Source organism: Papio anubis, chromosome 14 (assembly GCF_008728515.1).
Source record: "Papio anubis isolate 15944 chromosome 14, Panubis1.0, whole genome shotgun sequence".
NCBI lineage: Eukaryota > Metazoa > Chordata > Mammalia > Primates > Cercopithecidae > Papio > Papio anubis.
The window spans coordinates 106,365,262-106,386,364 of NC_044989.1; the positions used below are offsets into that span (position 1 = coordinate 106,365,262).

The 21,103-nt window shown below is 59.0% G+C and overlaps 1 protein-coding gene across 1 annotated transcript; it reads right to left on the bottom strand.

The window, feature by feature from the left end:
* Window positions 1-2,119: 2,119 nt before the first annotated feature.
* On the bottom strand, window positions 2,120-20,628 carry PROM2 (prominin 2). The gene is made up of 24 exons (XM_031655491.1): window positions 19,317-20,628; window positions 18,637-18,686; window positions 18,031-18,233; window positions 17,817-17,937; window positions 17,508-17,571; window positions 17,108-17,197; window positions 16,623-16,825; window positions 16,186-16,260; window positions 15,408-15,471; window positions 15,048-15,207; window positions 14,233-14,385; window positions 12,887-13,010; window positions 12,249-12,352; window positions 12,097-12,140; window positions 8,954-9,144; window positions 8,359-8,430; window positions 7,516-7,608; window positions 7,139-7,192; window positions 6,783-6,863; window positions 6,542-6,610; window positions 5,721-5,810; window positions 5,433-5,539; window positions 5,044-5,116; window positions 2,120-4,826 (listed from the first exon to the last, which is right to left on the bottom strand). The coding sequence occupies exons 1-23, from the start codon at window positions 19,558-19,560 to the stop codon at window positions 5,053-5,055; spliced, it is 2,520 nt and encodes an 839-aa protein (XP_031511351.1). The 5' UTR covers window positions 19,561-20,628; the 3' UTR covers window positions 2,120-4,826; window positions 5,044-5,052.
* Window positions 20,629-21,103: the final 475 nt, after the last annotated feature.

A 21,103-nucleotide genomic window follows, 5' to 3' on the forward strand; every position in this document is an offset into this window, starting at 1 on the left:
CAGGCCCATGTCGTCGTCAACTCTCCTGCTCCCCACCCAGCTTGGGCCTGGGGGTGGCGGCCTGGGGCGGGCGGTGGGCACGGCAGCCTCCAGCTGAGCTGTGCTCTGGGTTTGCAGAGGTTGAGAGCTGTCGCTCTTTCTCTGAGGGCTCCTCCAAGGGTCCTCGGAGCCTGGCCTCATGGTCCCCCAACTAGAGTGTTTCACACGGGCCTCAGGGAACCCACAAGCCCCCAGTACCTAATGGCAGCTCTGCCTCCTCTTGGGCTGAGGTCGGTTCACTCTCTGGGCGGCCTCCTTCGACTGGACCTAGGAGACTCCATGCCGACTGTCACGGGAGGCCTGCACCTGGGCCGCCAGCCCTCTCCTTAGGTTCGCCTTCAAGGCAGCCAGCCTGACTGCCCTAGGGACTTTGCAGTGGGTGCGGCATCAGTCCAAGGGATTTCTCAGACTTCAGGGGACACCGTGAAGCTCTCTGGCGGCTTTCTTTAAAGCCCCTTTCCTTGCAGCTTGAAGTGAAGAAAGGGCGGCTGACCACACGCCTCGGACTCAGCTCACCTCCCTGAAACCTCCCTCCTCTAACCTCAGTGCCTGACTCCTTGGCTCCCACTCCAGCCCTCAGTGTGCGTAGGGGCTCAGCCACCTCTTCCCTAAATTCTGCTTCACTCATGGGCAGAAGTCAAGGGCTCAGATGGGGCCCCATCGTCTACTCACCCCCTCCCTCCCTCCTCACCCAAGCTGCAGTTCTCGGTCAGCATTTGTAAGACGGATGAGTGCGGACCACCCAAGGACGGGCACACCCAGCATGTGCTAGGAAGGGCTGGGGCCACGGAGAAGAAACTTTATTCTGGCAGGTGCTGTGTGCACCAGGTTGGCCACCAGCCTCCTGGTTCAGTTCCTGGCACTCAGGCTAGAAGCGATGGACGGCTCTGGCTCGGGGAAGAGTAGGGAAGGGGGACGCTGTCCACATTCGCCCAGAGCGGGGCCTCGGGCTGATTCCAGAAGACTCAGATGTGGCCTGAGTGGCACTGTTCTCCGCTGATTCATTGGGAGGAGTGCTGCTCTTTCTACTCCGCCCACATCCAGTCTCTGCCTGAGCTTTCTCAACTGTCAGGCAGGTAAATAACAACACCTGCCTCCCAGTTAATTCATGGAAAGTGCTTCCTGACCTATGCTCAGAACTCAGTAAATAAATATTAACTCACAGTGTTTGTCCCTTCAGGCAGGCTCTTGCCCCGGCCACGTGGCTCTCCCTTTGTACACCTCGAGCCAGCTGGAGCCGCCCTGAGCAGCCACCTGGGACCTCAGACACCCTGACCCATCTGGCATTTCTTAGGCAGAATCTATCATGAGGCCTTCTGCTGGGGGGCCAGGTTGGAGGGTCTGGAAGAACTCCTAGCATCCCCAGTCTGTCATCCCTGCCACAGGGACAGCAAGGACACTTGGTTCAAGTCGCCTTGGAGATAGGGCCTCGCTCCTGCATGCGCACAGGGAATGGGGACTGGCACTGCCTCCAGGAAGAAACCTCCAGGGCCACCAGGACCCGGGGACCGGCTTCCAAAGCCTGGCTGGGCTTCAACTTCTGAGACCCTGAACCAGCCATGGAACTTCCTGGAGCTTCCTCTGCTCAACCAGATGAGAATTTGCTCCCTCAGAGACTGTCAAGGGACGGAAGAAATAGACTGTGACCTCAGAGGGGCTTTGTTTCGCATATAAAGTAGCACTAGCATTTCAGGATTCCAGAATTTTAAAAGCCAGAGAAATAGGTAATTTATCTTTCTCTGTGGCTATTTCTGTCTCTCTGCCAACTGCCGAGTGCCACCCCATCCCCGGGTGACCGGTATTACCGTGGCGCTCTCGAAACAAAACTCCTTTGCAAAAGACAGTGTTCCATTAGCTGGGCCCCAGTTTCTGGACACTAAATTCAAAGAGTGGCAGCCTTTTCCCAGTTTACAAGGGGAACATCAAAGTCAATTTTTTAGGACTACTTCTAATAACTGTGGGCTGCGTAATTTGGACGAAATTTCCAGTTCAGGACAACTTAAAAAGCTGCTCAAAATTTGTGTGTGTGTTGGAGGGGCGGGGGGGGGGGGGGGGCGGGCATTTTGAACAGCTTTTAAAGTTATATTTATTTATTTATTTAATAAATATATGTACATATATCTATTTAAGTCTAATTGAGAGTATTGGGAAGGAAACAAAGCAGTGAAGAATTACAAGGCCAAGATCTAGGAAAAGGAGGCAACTCAGAGACACTGCACGGCATCTGGGACTACGTTTTCTGTAGGGGGTCTGCGGATTCTAGAAGATACTGTGAAGCCCTCACAGGAAGGCTACCTGGTAAATGTCTTACGCTTCGGGTTGGAGCCCCAGCGGGCTTCACCCGATGAATACGGATGAATCAGAAGTAGACCAGCCCTTAAAGTAACTCAAATCATCTCATTCCCTACAAGTAGATGAAAGAGCTCTGGCTCACTGCATCCCCGGCCACCTGCCAGATGTAAACATAATCCTCACAGAGGAAGATAACTCTATCCCAGACCTGAAATTACTTGTACTCAATAAAAAAAATTGCCAAGTATGGGAGGAGACAGGACAAAACTAACAAAAAACAAGAGAAACAACAGGCACTAGAAACAGACTAATGGAGGCTCCATATAAGGGGCTAACTGAACTTTAAAGTAACTATGCTTAATATGTTCAAATAGATAAAAGATAAAATAGGTAATTTTGAAAGAAACCCGAAAATATTTTAAAAATGGCTTCTATTCCATCTGTAATCCCATCAATTTTATTTTTTAAATGCAAGGGTACTACTTCCCCCAGGTAGGTCAACAGATGAGAAACAAGCAAAAAAAAAAAAAAAAAAAAACCCTCTAGGAAAGGCAAAAAAGAGGCAGTCACGCTACATTCAAGGATGCTCTTCTGACAGTGATAACAATACGTTGTGTATGCACCATTCTAATTTCTAGTAGAAAACTTGTGGCTGGTTTATAAGATGCAGTTAATCATAGACACTTCCAGCCTGGGCAACATGGCAAAACCCCGTCTCTACAAAAAATACGAAAATTAGCCAGGCACAGTGGCACGCACCTGTAGTCCCAGCTATTTGGGAGGCTGAGGCATGAGAATCGCTTAAGCCCAGGAGGTGGAGGTTGCAGTGAGCCAAGATTGCACCCCTGCACTCCAGCCTGGGTGACAGAGCGAGACCCTGTCTCAAAACAAACAAACAAACAAACAAAAACAAACAACACGGACACTCCCTGAAACCCAGCCCACCACAATCTGAAAGGACTTTCTGCCTTTGAACAGAGGCCTGTCTCCCTCTTCCCTTGTACATGCCCAGACACCAGCTCTACCCCCGGCCCAGAGCAGTCATGGCAAACAACGACAATAATAACAGGCAGCTTCCTATGACCATTTGTTTTGTGCCAGGCCACTGCTAAGGGCTTTCTGTGAATGATCACATTTGATTTGCACAACTCTTTGCGGAGGCTGTCACCCTTCTCCCCATCTTATAAATGGAGAAGTTGAGCGAGCATGTATCACAGCCAGGCTGGGAGTCTAGGTCTGCCTGCTCCTGACAGCAGGCTCCCAGGCTGGGATGCACGCCCTACCTGCATATTGCTGGAATAACCCCTGGATGCCTGCAGCCAGAGGTGACCTTAGAACTCTCCTCTCCATACACACTCATTAAACACCAACTGTGTACAGGGCCCCAGCCGAGGAAACCTGGTTTTAAGGACCCAGAACCAAGTCTCAGGCAAGTGAGAACGCTTTAATGGATCTGAGGTCTGTCCATCTCTTCTCTCTCTCCTCTTCCTCACTTGTGGAACACAGCGTCCAGCACTCAGGGCTGACACAGGGATGGGCTGGGGATGACCCTCGGCCACACGTGCAGGATAGAAGGGGCAGTGCAAAACCCTGTTCTGGCCACCAGACCACTCCTAAGAAAGCTGGGTGGGGGCTGCAGAAGATGCTTCCTTCTGAAGAGATAAGGGCGAGTCCCCACTGTGGCCCAGGCCCCAGGTCCCTTCCTCGGGAGCCAGCACTCAGAGAGGAGCTAAGTGCTGGTACCCCCATTTCTAACCTGGGTGCAGGCAGGGAGGCTCGGCCTTCCGTCACCCCGCTGGGCACCAATAAATCCAGGATGAGATCTGCAGAGGGCCCAGGGCTCTGGGGCAGTGGAGGGCTCAGGGGACATGAGGCAGGGCCTGCAGCCAGCCCAGACCTAGGCCACGGTGCCCCTGCCTGATTAGTGGTGTTACCTGAGTGGTTTGGTTGGGCAGGGCAGTCCCCTGGGCCAGCAAGGTAGCAGTGGGTATATGATGACGAGGGGACAAAGGGAGGAAGCAAAGGGCCAGGAAGGGCATAAGCGGGAAGTGGGAGCCAGCGGGGAGGCCAGATGAGGATGGGGTGGGGGGCGAGGAGCTCAGAGAGGGGCAGAGGGAGGCTTGGCACAGGGAGGACACACGGGAATGGGAGTGGGGTTGGACGAGGCCTCTGTCCCACCCCAGGGTCCAGGCTCCAGCAGGTGGAGAACAGGCTCTTCCCGTGAGGTTGCCACCAGCAGGGGGGTGAGGGGTGGCACCTGGAGGGACCTGCTGGCTCTGCAGCTGCACGGAAGTCCCACGTGATTCTGACAGCGAATGATGGGGGTCGTGAGCAGAAAGAGGTGGAAAGGAGCAGGCAAGGTCGGGCCAGGTAAGCCGGAATTAGGGACAGTCCAAGCCCCGATGCCAGCCTGGGCTCTGGGGCAAGAGCTACCGAAGTCCTGTGGCCCAGGCTGAACCAAAGGGGAGGACAGGCAGCCTTGGGGTCAGCTCACCCTGTCACGGATTAAGAAGGAAACGGGTGAAGACGAGGGAGGGGAGAACAGGGCTGTCAGCCCCGCTGCTGGACGGGCCACACCCAACACCCAGACCCCACCATGTCCCCAAGCCTTCCTGCCCTCCGAGGCCCTGGAAACCCCAGGCCCCAGCCCCTCCCCACCCCACTCCCTCAATCCCTGGCAGGGAGCAATTAAGCATGCTGGGGAAAACTCACCCACAGGCCCTACAGCTTCAGGGAAGTAACCCGGGGGATGTGGAAGAGCTGAGTCTCCTCAGAGCTGGTGGAGCTGCAGCGTCGAAGACAGACAGAGCGTGGCCTCACCCCAGACCCTCAGCCCAGACACAGGGACAAACCCAGAGCCCTGAGGGTTTCTCCTCGGAAGCCCTCGGGGGGATGGGAAGGGTCCCTCGAAACTGCGCCCGAACGGATGCAGCAAGAAGGGCAAGGGACAGACATACGGGGGAACTTCCTGGCTCTCCAGGGCTCGGCCATGAGCCTCCTCTGCCTGGGAGGCCTCAGGAGGGGCTGTGACAGGGGACCTGGCCGCGGAAAGGACACCTCCCTGGCCCCTGACGCTGCCCGCAGCCCTGGCAGCCCCTCACCTGAGGCGTTTCCGGATAGGACGGAAGTATTTGGAGGTCTTGACAGCAAAGATGATGCTGGGGATCAGGAAGAAGGTACACCACGCCAGGCAGAACCAGAAGGCATTCTGCAACAGGGCTTGAGGTCGGCTCACCAACCCACGTGGTACCCAGCCCCACCCAGCTGCCTGGTCATCAGAGCCGGGGCAGGGGCCATGCCTGGCTTCACACCCTGCTCACCCGGCCCTCCCTGAGAGCAGGAAGGCTTGGGGACTTGGTGGACGAGCCCTGATGAGCTGCGGCACTCACCCAGGGGTCAGCCACCATATCACACAGGATCACACGGCTGTTGTCCAGGGCTCCGGAGAGGGGCTGGCAAGTGGCGATGCGCTGAGTCACCTGTGGTGCCAACACGAGGCAGGTGACACAGAGACAGCCGGACCCACAGGTGCACACCCACATTCAATTCAGGGAGAGTGGTTGACAGGGACGCAGATAGGTCTGGGGACACCACTGGGGCCACCGCACACTCGTACACACATGCAGAGAGGCAGGTACAGACAGATGGGGACATACCCCACAGGCTCCTCGCTGGCCCTCCCCTTTCCATCTGTTCACCAGCCTGGCCTACTACGACCCAGCACCGTGCTTCAAGCCACTCTCACTGAGGAGGCAACACGTGTGTGTGCATGCGTGCACACACACACACACAGGCACACAGACACACTCAGGGTACATCCAGACCCCTGCCACCTAGTGTGGGGTCCAGACAGCTTGCAGAGGCTGTGTTCAGCAAGGGTCTGCAGCGGGAGGTGGGCTTTGAGGATTGGCCTTGGACAAGCTGGGGAAGGGGCCGGCCCAGGGAAGAACCTGCAGGCCAGGTGTGAGGAAACATTTTGGAGAACGCCAACCCTGCTCACACTCAGCTAAGGGAAGGGCTGCAACAGAGGTGGGGTGGGCAGAGCTTGGCCAGCAAGCAGGGGTGCAGATGCCAGGTTTGGGAGTTTGGGTTTGATCCTGAAGGCCTGGGTCACCCCCAAGGGGCTCTGGGGGCGGAGGCAGGGCTGAGCAGAGGGAACTGCTGGTCTGCTGGGGCAGGGAATCGGTCATTGCTCTGAGGCCCCACTTACCTCCTCTCTTACCCAGGCCACGTATTGGGAGAAGTAGCCCATCTCCCGGGCCAGGAAACACTCGCTCACCTGCAGAAGGAGAGGAGGTCTGGGCCGCAGGGGTCCCGGAAGCCCCCCGCCCACGCCACCTCCCATGTGTGGCAACTTGAGGACGGTCCCAGCTTTCCTGGGAGCCACAGTGAGAAGCTGGGAGTGGAGAAGTCTCGGGGGAAGCCCCTTCCCCGTCCCACCCACCACTCACATTCCTCAGGATCCTGGTGGCCCAGGCAGGCAGCTCTCCTTTCAGGTAAGTGACATTGGCTAGGACATCTGAGGTCTCCAGCTGGAGGGGACGAGAGCCTCAACTCAGTGCCCCGCATTCACGCATCCATTCATTAATTCAACACACACCGAGGCACACTCAGCGGGAGAGGGTTTGGCCCCGACAGACAGGCCAAGGGTGGTGATCCCCCAGGCTCTGCCGCCACCCCCATCTTCCTCCCGACCCCACCCACAACCTGGGCAGAGCTCTGAGGTCCAGAGTGAGATGGGCTCCTACTTCCTGCCTCCCTCTGCAGCCCCCCTGCTCCACCATACGTCCCCACCACCAGCAGCCACCTGGAGATTCGGGGCAGAGGACTCCAGGGCCCTGACACTGAGGTTGAGCTTCGCCTGTGGAGAAGAGATCAGGGCTGGTTAGGGGAGGGGAAGGGAAGGGGAGGGGAGGAGAGGGGAGGAGAGAGGAGAGGAAGGGAGGGGAGGGGAGGGGAGAGGAGAGGAAGGGAGAGGAGGGGAGGGGAGAGGATAGGAAGGGAGGGGAGAGGAGGGGAGAGGAGAGGAAGGGAGGGGAGAGGAGTGGAGAGGAGGGGAAGGGAGGGGAAGGGAGGGGAAGGGAGGGGAGGGAACAGATTCTCAGAGCTTCCCTCCCCTTTCACTGTCCCCTCTCCAGCTCTCCCCTCCCCCAGGCCCCAGGCTCCCTGGGCCTGCAAACTGACCACAAGGCTCTGCTGGGGAACGACCTTCTCCTGGTGAAGGTTTCTGAGTCCGTGGGCCTCCTCCTGCAGCCGCTGCCCCAGCACAGAATTGCCCTGAAAGGATATAAAAATCAGAACGGCCCCACCCAGGACACATGTACCCCTCACCCAGGCTTTCACTCCGACATACCAAGGGGAAGTGAGAGGCAGAAAACTGAAGCCTCCATAAGCTCCAGGGCCTGATCTGGGTTTGGGGGGCCTAGATCCAAGTTCTAAGTTCACTCTAGCTTGCTGGGTGTCCCTGTCCGTCACAGAACATGCCTGAGCTGCAGGGGCACCTGCGGAAATTGAGGATGCTCCTGGCTCTGCCCACCCTGTGGGGTTGTTGCGGGGCCTATGGGATGTTTCAAAGAGAACTTTTAAACCCTAAATAGCTATAAATATAAAATGCTATTTTTCCCCTCAAGGGCAACTGCCATGACATCTCATTCATCCCAAAGTCCTCACAGCCCCTGTCCCAGCAAATCCTGCAGTGGCACACATAGAAACACCTGCCCAACTGCGTGAGGCCAGAAAGTTACTTCATCTGCTCTGAGACGGAGGACAGGCCACCCAACAGATGAAGAAGCTCCGGCTCAGAGACGCTGCATGTCTTGCCCAAGGCCACACAGCCAATGGGTGGCAGAGCTTGAGTAAGAAGTGATGCTGTAAAACCCTCCAGCCCGGCCAGGGGTCAGGAGCCTCAGGCCTCACTGGTGGTGGTCCTCAGTCCCCTGCCTTTGCCCTCACATCCTCCCACCCTCTCCTGCCTCCCAAGCCCCCCATTTCTCCTGCTGCCCAGTGGGGGCCCTGCTTCCCTCTCACTTGGGCCTGGGCCAGTCCTTCCAGCTCCTGGGCCAGCTGCTCCGTGCTAGTCTTCACCACAGGCCTCTGGATCTGCAGGTGGACAGGAGAGGCCAGGAGGGATGAACCCAGCTCCCCTGGGGCCCACAACCACCCGCTCCCAGCCTCCAAATCCCGTCTTATCAAATAGAACTGACACCAGCTAAGGGTTTTGTGACGCATGAGTCACAGTGGATTTTCCCTGAAACTGTGAAATATTTCAGACATTTTCCCAATGAGACAGAAACAACAAGAACAAATAAGGCACCTCTGGTGTAACTCAAGGAAGAGGCGACTTCCCACTGTGTCCGCCACAGCAGTGGGTTCAGAACCACGAACAGCGACACACACTGTTGGGTTAGGGGAGAGGGCGCCCATTCCCGTGTGACCTGGGTGGTGGCAGGAGGACGGGCCCAGGGACACATGATCTGGGGACACCTCCACAGGAAGAGGCCCCAGGCAATGTGGAAGAGCCCAGAGCCGGGATAAGGCGAGAGGCACACCTGGCTCCTCTGTGGGCCCCTTCGTTCCGTCACCACCTGGCCGAGGAAGCCCCACTGAGGTGCCCACCACTGACCTGAACGAGGAAGTCGGGGTAGTGGACGCGCTGGAGCCCACTGCTCTGCAGGGCCTCCAGGTCCCGGCGGGCGGCTGAGCTCAGCAGGTCCAGGCTCTGTGTGTCTACCTTCAGGCTCTGCAACTCCTGCCACAGCTTGTTGGTGTACTGGGAGGGTGGGGACAGGGTGGGGGTCATGCCCAGTTGCTGAGCTAGGACCCCAGAGATGCTCCCCTAAGCGAGGCGGTCACCAGGCGATATGGTCTGGATATTTGTCCCCTCCAAATTTCATGTTGCAATGTGACCGCCGGGTATTGGGGGTGGAGGTGGGCCTGGTGGGAGGTACTAGATCACGGGGGCGGATCCCTCACGAAGGCCTTAGTGCCGCTGCCCGGGTGATGAGTGAGATTTTGCCCAGTTAGTTCACGTGAGACCTGGTTGTTTGAAAGAGCGTGGCACCTCCGCACTGGCTCTCTCGTTCGCTCTCTCCCTGTGTGACGCGCTGGCTCTCTCGTTCCCTTTCTCGCATCTCCGCACTGGCTCTCTCGTTCCCGCTCTCCCTGTGTGATGCGCTGGCTCCCCTCGGCCTTCTGCCATGAGTGGAAGCTCCCTGAGGCCTCCCCAGAAACGAGTGCTGGTGCCACGCTTCCTGTACAGCCTGCACTGAAACCTCTTTTCTTTATAAATTATGCAGCCTCAGTGTTGCTTTTTTAAATTTTTGGTTGGGGGAGGGGACAGGGTCTTGCTCTGTTGCCCAGGCTGGAGGGTAATAGCACAAACACAGCCCACTGAAGCCTGGACCTCCTGGGTCCCAGTGATCCTCCCACCTCAGCCTCTCCAGTAGCTGGGACTACAGGTGCAAAACACCACACCTGGCTTTAAAAAAAAATTGTATAGTGGGGGTCTCCTCATGTTGCCTAGGCTGGTCTTGAACTCCTAGGCTCAAGTAATCCTTCCACCTCAGCTTCCCAAAGTCCTGGGATTACAGGCGTGAGCCACCATGTCCAGCCTCAGATATTCCGCTATAGCAACGCAAGAACAGACTCACATGGCAGGCCCTAGGGCCCCCTGCCCTGGACACCCCAAGCCCCAGACAGGCTCCCCATAGGCCCCTGTCCCAAATGCCAAGACCTGGCCTTCCTCCAGTGCCTATCTGGCTTCTGGGCCAAGACACAGACCTTCCCTGGCCACCTGAAATAAAATAGCTCTCCCATCCCCTCTTTATCCCATCAGCCGTGTCGAGGCCTTCAAAGCGCTTGTTGCTCTGAAATGATGTTACTTGTAGGTTAATTGTTCATTGCTGTCAGCTCCACGAGAGCGGGGCTTTGCCTGCCTGTTCTGCCCCCAACCCCCAGCATCTAACTCAGAGGCTCATACATGGTGGGAAGGGTACAAGTTTGTTAGTTGTGTGAATGAGTGAATGAATGAATGAACGCACGCAACTGCATTTTCAGGAAAGAGCCTCAGCATTTTCCTACTATCACTGGAAGAGATTTAGACGTCATAAAATGCAGCCCGAGTGTTTAACAGATGAGAAACTGAGGTTAGAGTGGAGCGTCCACTTGCCAAGGTTACACAGCTGGTTAGAGACTGCGGCCCAGCTTGGCTCTCCTCCCCGCATCCCTCCAGGCTGCCTTCTCCTGGAGGAGAAAAGGCCTGGCCCTCTCGCATGGGGGCCTTTGGGCCGTGTCTCAGGCATCAGTGGCAGCAGCTTCACGAGAAGTGGGGAGGTGCGTGGTGCCCTCCCCGTGCTCTGGAAAGCCCTGTGTCCTACTCATGTCTGCGTACCCATCCATATCTCCTTTGAGGACGAGGATTCTTACAACCACTTTGGGTACGTTGTCAGGTGGCCTCAACGGACTGCCCAGTGCATCCGAATCCAAAGCCCAGGACTCCTCCCATCGAGAGCCATGGCTTCCCGCCAGCAGGGGATGGGGGCTCCTCTGCCCAGGGCCCTGGTTCATCCCTCCCTCCCTGGCCAGCCTTCCTCCACAGGGCAGTGTCTCAGCCTAGCACTGAGATATCGCCTGCTCCAGCGGCCGCCTGTCTGGTTAAAGATGCGGAAGGAGGAGTGAGCTGCATGACTGTCCCAGGTTGTGTAGTTCAAGACACAGAGTTGGGACTGGGCCATGTGGCTGTGCTGTCCGTGGGCTGAGGCTGGTTGGTTGAGCCAGGGGTTGGAAAGGTTTCCCGGGACGATGCAAAATCAGGAGTTAGCATGCTCTGTGTCTGGGGAGGGAGAGGGGCACCGGGGCCGGGGATGGGCGGTTTTCCCAGCATGTGTTTAGGAGCCTGGACGTCGAGGAGGGAATGTCTTCCGGCTTCTGTGCACCATGAGGAGAACCCCGTTCTCAACGTCCATCCCTCTTGTGAAACAGCCCTTCCTTGCCTTCGTTCTAGAACAGTCTCTCGCCAGCATCGGCGAGCGTCTCCAGCTCTGCACACCAAGTCCCAGCAAAGCCCAGAGGCTCCAGGAAGAGGCTGGTTTGTCAGCCTGGGGGTGGAATCCTGCCGCCGCCACCTCCCACCTGCGTGAGCTTGGCAGGCCCTCCCCCAGCGTTAGCCAGACCCACCGCCGTCCGTGTCACTGCCACGTCCTTCCCCAGCCTCCCCCTCCCAAGTAAAGCATCCCGGCCAATGCCTGTCCTCAGTCAGGACACGTGTGCCCCCCGTCCTCCTGCTCATTGTCACCAGCTTTTCCTGCTGCCACCTTGGCTGTGCTTGGGGCTGGACATGTCTGCGCACATGGGATCCACCCACACAACTGCAACCCTTCCTGAGCTGGTGACTGGGCCTCTGCCCTCGGGCACCTTAATCGCTCACACAGACTTCTCGGGTCTCCTGGGTTCAAAGAGACGCCCAGACAAAAGACCGAGGAGGGGATGTGAGGAGGGGATGTGAGGAGGGATGAGGAGGGAATGTGAGGAGGGGATGTGAGGAGGGGATCTGAGGAGGGGATGTGAGGAGGGATGTGAGGAGAGGGATCTGAGGAGGGATGGAGGGAGGGATGAGGAGGGGATGAGGAGGGATGGTGAGGGATGTGAGGAGGGGATCTGAGGAGGGGATCTGAGGAGGGGATGTGAGGAGTGGAGGAGGGGACTGAGGAGGCTCACAGCCTGCAAACGCCACCTGCTGATATTCAGATGCTCTCAGGTCAGGGACACAGAGCTGCAGGACTGTCCAGAGCGCTGCCCCTTCCTTGCACTGCCTGAGGAGGAGTGAGGGGTGCAGACGATGAGCCTTGGGGGTGGCGGGAGGGCCGGTCCCCGGAGGGACACCGGTCTCCTTCCTTCCCCAGTCTCCAGCTCCGCCAGGCTGTCCGCTCACCGATAAGCTTTGGTGGATGCTGATGTTCTTCCTCAGGCCAAGAAGGTGCGACAGGTTCATGGACGGGGGCAGGTTCCCTGGGGTGTCTGCAAACTGGGGGTGGGGCAGTGAGAAATGGGCACAGAGCGGGGTGGGGGCAAGGCCAGCCGGGTCCCCTAGGGCCTGGCGCTGTGCTGCCGTGGCACAGCAGAGACGAGGGGCAGGAAACATCCCCTCAGCCCAGCTCACACCTGGCCTCTAACTCTGGACCCTCAATCCTTAGAGGGGCTCTTCCCACGAATCCCTAGGAGGGGAGGCCGGCCCGATCTTCTGCAGAGAACCCAGTCCAGCATTGCAGCTCACCGGGCACCAGGGCGCCGGCTCCCAGACAGTGTTAGGAGATGAGAGGGCATGGGTCAGGGTGCCATCTCTCAGGTCCCTGCCCTGGGGCCTGGGCAGCATCTCAGGGACTCTCCCTCCACCGTCCACTGGCAGATTTCTGTCTCTTCCCTTGGCCATGTCTGTCTCACTTCTCCCCTCCCTCTCTCCCTCTTACCCCCGACCACCACTTTCCCCCAACCCTCCTGTCTGCCCATACTGCCCCCCACCTCCCTCCCCAGGAGGGCCTGTGAGCAGAGACGGGCCTACCTCAAAGAGCTCACCGCTCTCCCAGCTCTGGCACACCAGCGTCTGCACGTTGCCGCCCACCAGGAAGGTGGCAAACACCAGGAGGATGAGGGGGGCAGCAAAGAGGAAGCTGAGGCCCACGCCTCTGTGGAAGGCGAGAGGCAGGACTGAGGGACAGCAGGGACTGGTCGCCCTGACCATACCCTCTGTCCCACCCGCACCCCAGGGCCAGCCTGCTCAGCCAGTTGGCCCCAGGACAGAGCCTTCAGAGGAGACGAGCTTGGAGGACTTGGCCTTCTTGGGGGGGAGGGAGAACCCAGAATTCCTGACTGTCCCGGTCTCACCTTCACCCCATCCCCACCCTGTGCCTGATGCCCGGGCTGGCCCTGGCAGCCTAGAGGAGAGAACAGCTGTTTTGTTCAGAGCCAGGACTAGCTGGGCTCACATCTATAATCCCAGCACTTTGGGAAGTTGAGGTGGGAGGATAGCTTGCGTCCAGGAGTATGAGACCAGCCTGGGCAATAGAGTGAGACTTTGTCTCTACAAAATTTTAAAAATTAGCTGGGCGTGGTGGCACACGCCTGTAGTCCCAACTACTCGGGAGGCTGAGGCATGAGAATCACTTGAGCCTGGGAGGTTGAGGCTATAGTGAGCCATGATGGTGTCACTGAACTCCATCCTGGGTGACAGAGCAAGACCCTGTCACAACAACAACAACAAACAAAACAAAACAAAACAAAACCTAAAGAGCCAAGACTGCTGACTTCTGTGCCTGGGGCCCGTAGAGGTGACCTGCTCCAGGACCCAGCACTCAAAAGGGTCACCTGGCACGGCCAGGCATGACCTGCTGACAGGGAAGAATCCCAGCAGGCCTGAGGAGTAAAGATCTTAGACCAGGAGGCTCGAAGGGCTTATGAGGTAGGCACAGCCCTACGTCAGGCTGTGAGGCTTGGAAAGTAAAATGTGGGGTGGATTTCAGCCCCCACTTACCTCTTTAGCCAGGCACTCTTGTTCAGTGAACAGCCTGTACAACTGTATGTGGCAGCCTTGGCCTTAGAGACCGTCTAGTCTGGGGCTGGCAAACAGATTCCACCTCTGGTGCTGTTGCCTATTGGTGGTGGGGGCCGCCTGGAAGCTGGGGTGAGGACTCTAGGCTGTGTCTGACTCAGGGGAAGGAGTGCCCGTTAGATGCTACGGCAGTTGCCCCTGCTGTAGGAGGCAAGAGCTCCTTGTTGGCCATTCCTGCTCTGGTTTAACCCCTTTATTCAGATGATGACACTGGCAGCCACAGGAGCTGTGCTCAGAAGCGAGAGTAATCGGCCAGCCCTGTAAGGGGGGACCCTTCCCCTCTCCCAGCCCTCTCTTACGCCATGAGGAAGTGGGCTCCAGCTTCGCCCTTGGCTTCTGGCTGGCTGGGGTCCTCCCTGGCAGATAGGCCCCAGATGCCCAGATTGAGGCCCAGCAGGTTGCAGAGTGCCACGAGCAGGACCACGGAGCACAGCACGCAGCCCACGATCCACCTGCCACAGAGAGGACACGGGTGTCACTAAGAAGGGAGGCAGCTGGCACCAAGATGGACAGGTGTGGGACCTGGTGGCTGGGTGTGGCCGCTAACCCCAAGGCCGGGGCTTCAGAAATGCAGATACAGACCCTTCCTGAGGCCCTACTGCTCTTGTGTCGTCTCCAGGCTCAGGTTCTGAGGGCACACAGCCTGGTAGGGACTTGGAAGCCTGTGGAGTCAGGGGTCTTGGCTTAAAAATATGCAGAGGCAGCCGGGCGCGGTGGCTCATGCCTGTAATCCCAGCACTTTGGGAGGCCGAGGCGGGCGGATCACAAGGTCAAGAGATAGAGACCATCCTGGCCAACATGGTGAAACCCCGTCTCTACTAAAAATGCAAACATTAGCTGGGCGTGGTGGCAGGTGCCTGTAGTGCCAGCTACTTGGGAGGCTGAGGCAGGAGAATCGCTTGAACCCGGGAGGCGGAGGTTGCAGTGAGCCGAGATTGCACCACTGCACTCCAGCCTGGTGACAGAGCGAGACTCCGTCTCAAACAAACAAACAAACAAACACAGAGGCTCAGTATAGTCAGGGGCTGATAGGGGCTGGGAATGGGGCTCAGGATGTCAGGGTGGCATAGAGGTTGGGCTGCCCACCCCACCCCACCCTGCGGGTGCCCAGCACCTGTAGGTCTCGTATCTCTGCACCTCCTGCAGGTAGGGGCGGCTGCTCTCCTCCACCTCCTGCAGCGCCTGGGCCCAGCGGGAAGCTGCCTCCGAGCCTGGGAACCCTTCAGCCAGTGTCCTCAACCCTTCCGGCTGCTGCGCCACTGCCTTCTTCAGCTCTGCCCAAAGTAGCGGGGACTTGTGGGATGCGGAGGGCACCCTGGGGCCCAGGAACAAGACAAGCGGGCAGGAAGAACATCTGGGAATCACAGAAGGAGGACAGTCCCCCGCCACCCCAGTCCTCTCTCAACAAGCCTCTCTGGTAGGGGTGGGGCGGGAAGCTGTGCCTGGCAGCTGCCTCTGACCCTTGCGGCCTAACCTTGCACCACGCTGGACATCTGCATGGCAGCCACGGTTGGAAGGGCGTTGAAGGTGCTGTTCTCCTGCAGGAACCAAGTAGGGATGGGCCTCCCCATCTCTGCCCAGTGTTCCCTCTTGGGAGACCCCAAAGTCACCAGGCCTAGAGGGAGGGCCCCCCTCAGTGCTCCCAGCTTCCCTCTTTTCTTTTGGTCACTGCCCTCCTCTCCCCTCCCTTGGCCCAGCCTGACTCAACTTCTAAAAGGTTTTTCCTCCCGGACCTCTTCTTCCTACCCCCATCCCTCTCCCACCACTGCAGTGAACTCTCAGCTGTCCTCCACACAACTGCCAGGTCTAGCTCCTGAAGATACAGCCCCAGTCCACCCTTCCAGCCTCGGCTCTGACTTCCTTCCTTCTGGAACCTTCCACTCCAGCCACCCAGCACAGCTGACTCACCATTTCCCCAGCTCCAGGTCCTGGGTCCTGGGCGCTGACTCACAACACCGAGTCCTCCCCCTTGGCCCATCTCCACCCGAGGAAGCCGCCTGCCCCCTGGGCTCAGGTTGGGCACTGCTCCCTTGCCACCCCAGACGCCTGCTGCCTTAAAGGTCCCAGCTCTCCCTTCCGAGCACAGACTGTGTGCACACCAAGGGTGGTCGTCGGGAGTCCCCTGCCCAGGGTGCTGTGTGGTGAGTGGGGCCCCAAGTCTTAGGTTCAACTGGGTTCCTGCCCAAAAGGGGGAAACGGAGGCCCTCACTTGGCAGGTGAGGGAGGAATCGGGCAGACCGGGTGGCTCTCACCTCCTGGACCATGCTAGAGAAGTTGGCCTCGGGGACTCCCTTCAGCCGGTGCAGGACATGGTCCACAGAGGGCACCTGAAACGGGGGAAGGTGGGTTATTACAAAGTTCAAGGAGAAGCCTGAAGGGGATCCCTGAGGGCGGACGCAGGGGGCAGGTGCCCCTGAACCCCAATGTCCTCAAGTGTAAAATGGGGACTGTCATGGCTCCCACTGCCCCTGGCCGCAGCCAGAACTCAAGGAGCTCACACACGTGAAGCTCACGCAGAGGGCGCAGCCCGGGGAGCACTCCACCCACAGCCAGGATGACCGGCATTAACCCCGGGTGGGTGGGGCAAGGGAGGAACATGGGGGAAGGGGACTGGGAATTTGCCGGATCCCAGGAGCGGCAGGTGGCCGGCCCTCCGTGACTTTAAGAGGACTCTGTCCTGGGTCTGCACCTGGCTGAAGTCAGCACCCAGCTCCAGGGCGCGGGCCCGGCTCAGGGCCCCTGCACAGTCTCCCTGGCACCCGGTCTCCTGCAGCAGCTGGAGGAGGCGGTCCCGTTGTTCCTGGAGGGCTGACTCCAGGTCCTGCTGCCCGGCCTGCAGCTCCACCACTGTAGTGTTCAGGGCCTGCAGGTGGTGCATGGAGACCTGCAGGGCTGAGAGACCCACACCCAGCCTGAACGGTGGCCCCCATAGGCATCCCAGAACTCCCCTCCCCCAGCCAAAGGGACCTGCAAATCATTGACCTCCTGCCTACAGTGGAAATTGCCCCTGGGTACCTCAAGCCAGGGGAGGGGGGCTGGATCCTGGGGTACAGCGATGGGGAAGTATAGGTGGGGCAGAGGCGGCTCAGGAAATCCAGGGCTGGGGGCAGGTGGGACCGTTCCCAGGAGGACACCCGCTGGGCTCCACACTATCCAGGGGCAGCTTCAGCTCACCCTGGCCTAAACTGCCCACAGCCGCCAGCAAGGGGTACACGGCGCTCCTGAGTTGGGTGTGGACCGCGGTCCCAATGCTCACACCGACACCTGCAGGGCACACGGCAGTCTGCAGGGTGAGGCCCCAAGGATGGAGGGGCCTCCCCATTCCCATCCTGCCTCCCCAGGCCCCACCGGGCTCTGCAGAAGCTGGCGGGTGGAGGGGAGTGGAGGAGGGGCAACACGGCTTCTTCCTCCAGTAGCTGAGTGGTGGCCACTCTTGCTCTCCAGCCGGCCTGATCCCCACCTCTACCAGCCTGTTCCCAGGTGGGGTCCAGAATGAGGGAGTGAGAGGCCCCCACCGAGGCACCCGAGCAGGGGCTCTGCAGCCGGCCCACCTGCCAGCCCCCGAGACCCTCACCATCCAGCTCCTCCGAGACGCGCTCCTGGGGCAGGGAGAACTGCTGTGCCACGGCCTGCAGCTCCTAGGCAAACACAAGGCCCTGAGGCTGCCCTTCCTGGTCACCCGCAGTCCTGACCCCCATCTGTCCCTGGCCCCTTCCCTGCCCCTATGGCATCTGCCCTGAGGGTGGTGGACTCGCAGGCAAGGCGGGACAGGAGGCGGCTTTCAGATGCGCTGGTGATAGGCCAGCGAGAGCCCACTCGGCTCTGTCCTGCCCGGGCCCGGTGCTCACAGGGGCACATGTGGGTGAGGGGTAACAGTGCTCACTTGGGGGACATCAGAGACCAGGCCCCGGAGGCTAAGCAGGGTCTCAGGCACGGCCTCCACGCTGGGGCCCATCTGTTCATGCGTGCGCTGGTTGGTGACTAAGGCACAGACCACACCAATCCTGTGGGAATGGAGGGAGGAGGGAGGCGCTGGCGGGGTAAGAGGGAGCCTGGGACCACAGCCCGCCCCGCCCGGGCTCTGGGCAGTGCCTTACAGCAGCAAGAGGGTGGTCAGCAGCAGGACGACCATGAGGGCCGCACACTCACAGGCCAGCGCCTTGTGCTCTGTCTTCACTCGCCCCCCGCAGCGCCGGCGGCAGCGGCAGCAGCAGAAGCAAAGCCCGGCAGTGGGCATCAGCAGCAGGTAGAGGCCCGCGACCACGGCGCACACCACGTAGCCCGCCTCGTACCGCACCACCTGGGCAGGCGGCAGGGCATGAGGGGCGACCCGACCCCCACTGCCCAGCCCTGGCTTCTGCCGGAGTCCAGAGGGAAACCAGAAGGGGCGGGAGTGCTGTCGGGGGCATGGCCTGCATCTCATGCAACGCGTCCCAGAGGCGACCGCATTCTTACTGCTCATCACCATCTTACACGGGAGGAAGCTGAAGTTCAGGAAGTTCCAGCTCCCTGCAAACCTCATTGCCAGTAAATGGCAGAGCTGCGGTTTGCATCCAGGTCTGCGGACGGCAGGGCCCACAGAGGAGGGGCGAGGATGCCCGAGCCCCCGCCTGGTGGACTGAGCGGACTGGGGGCTTTTCTGCTCCCATCCTGCTGCTCACCCCGGAACTCCCTCCCCCAGCACCTTTCCCCAGCTTGCTCACCTCATTCACCTTCACGGAGGCCAGCTCATTCAGCAGGGCCTTTACCAACTCTACCGGAAAGAGCCAAGCTGAGGATTTGGGGGCAGCCACCGCCCTGCCCCGTGTCCGTCCTCTCCCCACTGCCAGGGCAAAGTGGCTCTGAGGCAGGGCTCCTGCCACCACCATGGCACCCTCGCAGGAGGCTGCATCACCGCAGCCCTGCGCCATCCTGCCCTGACCTCAGCACTGCTACAGGAGGGTGAAGAGAGGAGAGGCTGCAGACCTCTCCTCCTGGACCCTACAGGTCAGTCCTGAGCCTGGGCAAAGGCGGAGAAGGGGCCTGGCCTGGCAGTTCTTCCCCTCAAGCAGCAAGGGACAAAACTGGGAGGGTCCTTCAGCCACTCCTGGACCACCCAACCCAAGTACCACTAGACTCAGAGGATGTCTGAGTCAGGTCTAATGTATTTCTAATGTGACCTCCTCACTTTACAGACAGAGCACCTGAGGCTCAGAGAGGAAACGAGGGCTACCCACAGTCACACAGCAGGTTCTGGAGCCCACCCCGGATCCTCCGCCTTCTACCCCAGGAAGACGGCCAGTGCCTGCTGGTAGGTTGGGCACATCTCATGGTAGAGGGGGACAGAGGAAGCCTGGCTGGGGACCCAAATGCTGAGGCCCTCGCTGGGGAGGTGCACACTCACCTGAAGGGAAAGGATTCAGCTGCACCGCGGAGAGGAAGCGGTGCACGGTGCCGTAGAGCGAGTCCAGGAGTCCTGGCGCACGAACTCGAGGGGCCAGCCACCGGGCCCTGGCCGCTGGGGTGAATGTCAGGGGCTCTGCCGGGCCAAGGGACTTGCAGTCTGTGGCCCCCGCTGCCAGCTGACTCAGGGACAGCCCCAGGCCCAGGCCCAGCAGGGGAGCCAGCAGCGCCAGTGCGTGCCTCATGGGGTCAGGAAGGTAAGGGGCTCAGGCTCAGGCTCAGGAGGGAACAGGCAAGCCCAGGGCAGGCCGTGCATCCTTCTCCAGCCTCTGTCCCTCTCTCCACAGCTCTCAAAACCTGCCCAACAGGTTTGGGTTCCTGAGCTACCTGGCCTCCCGCCTCCCTACCTGCCTTGGAGCATAGGAAGGGCAGGGGTGGAGGCACAGGGTAGGGGCAGGGCCAGGCTGGGACCGCCCTTGGTGGCCTTGGGTGGAAGCCTGGGCTCCCCACCACCCAGATCCTTGCAGGCAATGGCTGCCTCGAGCTGGGTCCAAAAGGTACCTCAGCAGCTTGGGACTGCCTAGAGTGGCCCCATTTCAAATATTCTGTTCCATGCCCAGCTCCAGCAGCCCAGTCTGGGAGCTGGGAAAACAGCTGCTTGGTGAAGCCCTGGCCAAAATGGTCATAAGACCAGGCACACAGGACCAGGACCCAGGCTTGCTCTCCCTGCTTCATCTGGAACCTGCGCTGTCCCTGCAGGTCATGCCCGGTGCCCACTGCCGGGCCGATCCGGAACACAGGCCCACCCTGACGGGCACAGGCCTTTGGGAGGGCAAATCCGAGGTGTGCCCTTTGGCCTGGCATACCTCATCCAGTCAGCAGTTGAAAGAACTGATAGGATATGACCAGAAATGTGTTGGCACAGATCTCTGTTTTGTGAACAGCTGTATGCCCAATGCCCAGAAAGTCGCCTGCAGCTGAGCAGGCCATGGGGAAAATTCACTGAAGGGCTGGAGGGAATCAGAAACAGTCCTGAAAGCCACCACTGAGGAACGGGCAAAACGAGCCTCTTATATCACACACTGGGCAGTTGCTAAGGAACATGCTGTGGAAATGTCTCTTGTGACTGAAAAATACTCACATGCACTCATAAGTGCAAATAGCAGATTACAGACCAGCACACGCAGTAAAGGTGTAAAACAGTGATCATTTCCACACATAGAAGATTACAGACCAGATGGGAGGCTGAGATGGGCAGATCACGAGGTCAGGAGATGGAGACCATCCTGACTAACACCGTGAAACCCCGTCTCTACTAAAAATACAAAAAAAAAAAAAATTAGCCGGGCGTGGTGGGGGGCGCCTGTAGTCCCAGCTACTGAGGAGGCTGAGGCAGGAGAATGGCATGAACCCAGGAGGTGGAGCTTGCAGTGAGCCAAGATTGTGCCACTGCACTCCAGCCTGGGTGACAGAGCGAGACCCAGTCTCTAAAAAAAAAAAAAAGAAGATTACAGACCAGTACACGCAGTGAAGGTGAAAAACGGCGGTCATTTTTCAGTGGGGTTGCCGGCAATTTCTCATTCTCTTTTGCTCACATGTACTTCCTCATTGCTGTGCACTAAACGTGTGTTACTTGTATTTACATAAGTAATCGAAGTTTGTGAGTTTCCATGGCAGCTCCTTGCCCCTGACTGGGAGCCTTGGAGAGAAGGGCTGGCTCCGTGGCTCCCAGGACCCCTAAGCTCAGCCCAGGGCAATAGTTCAGGATGGTCTGCAGGGTGGGTGAGT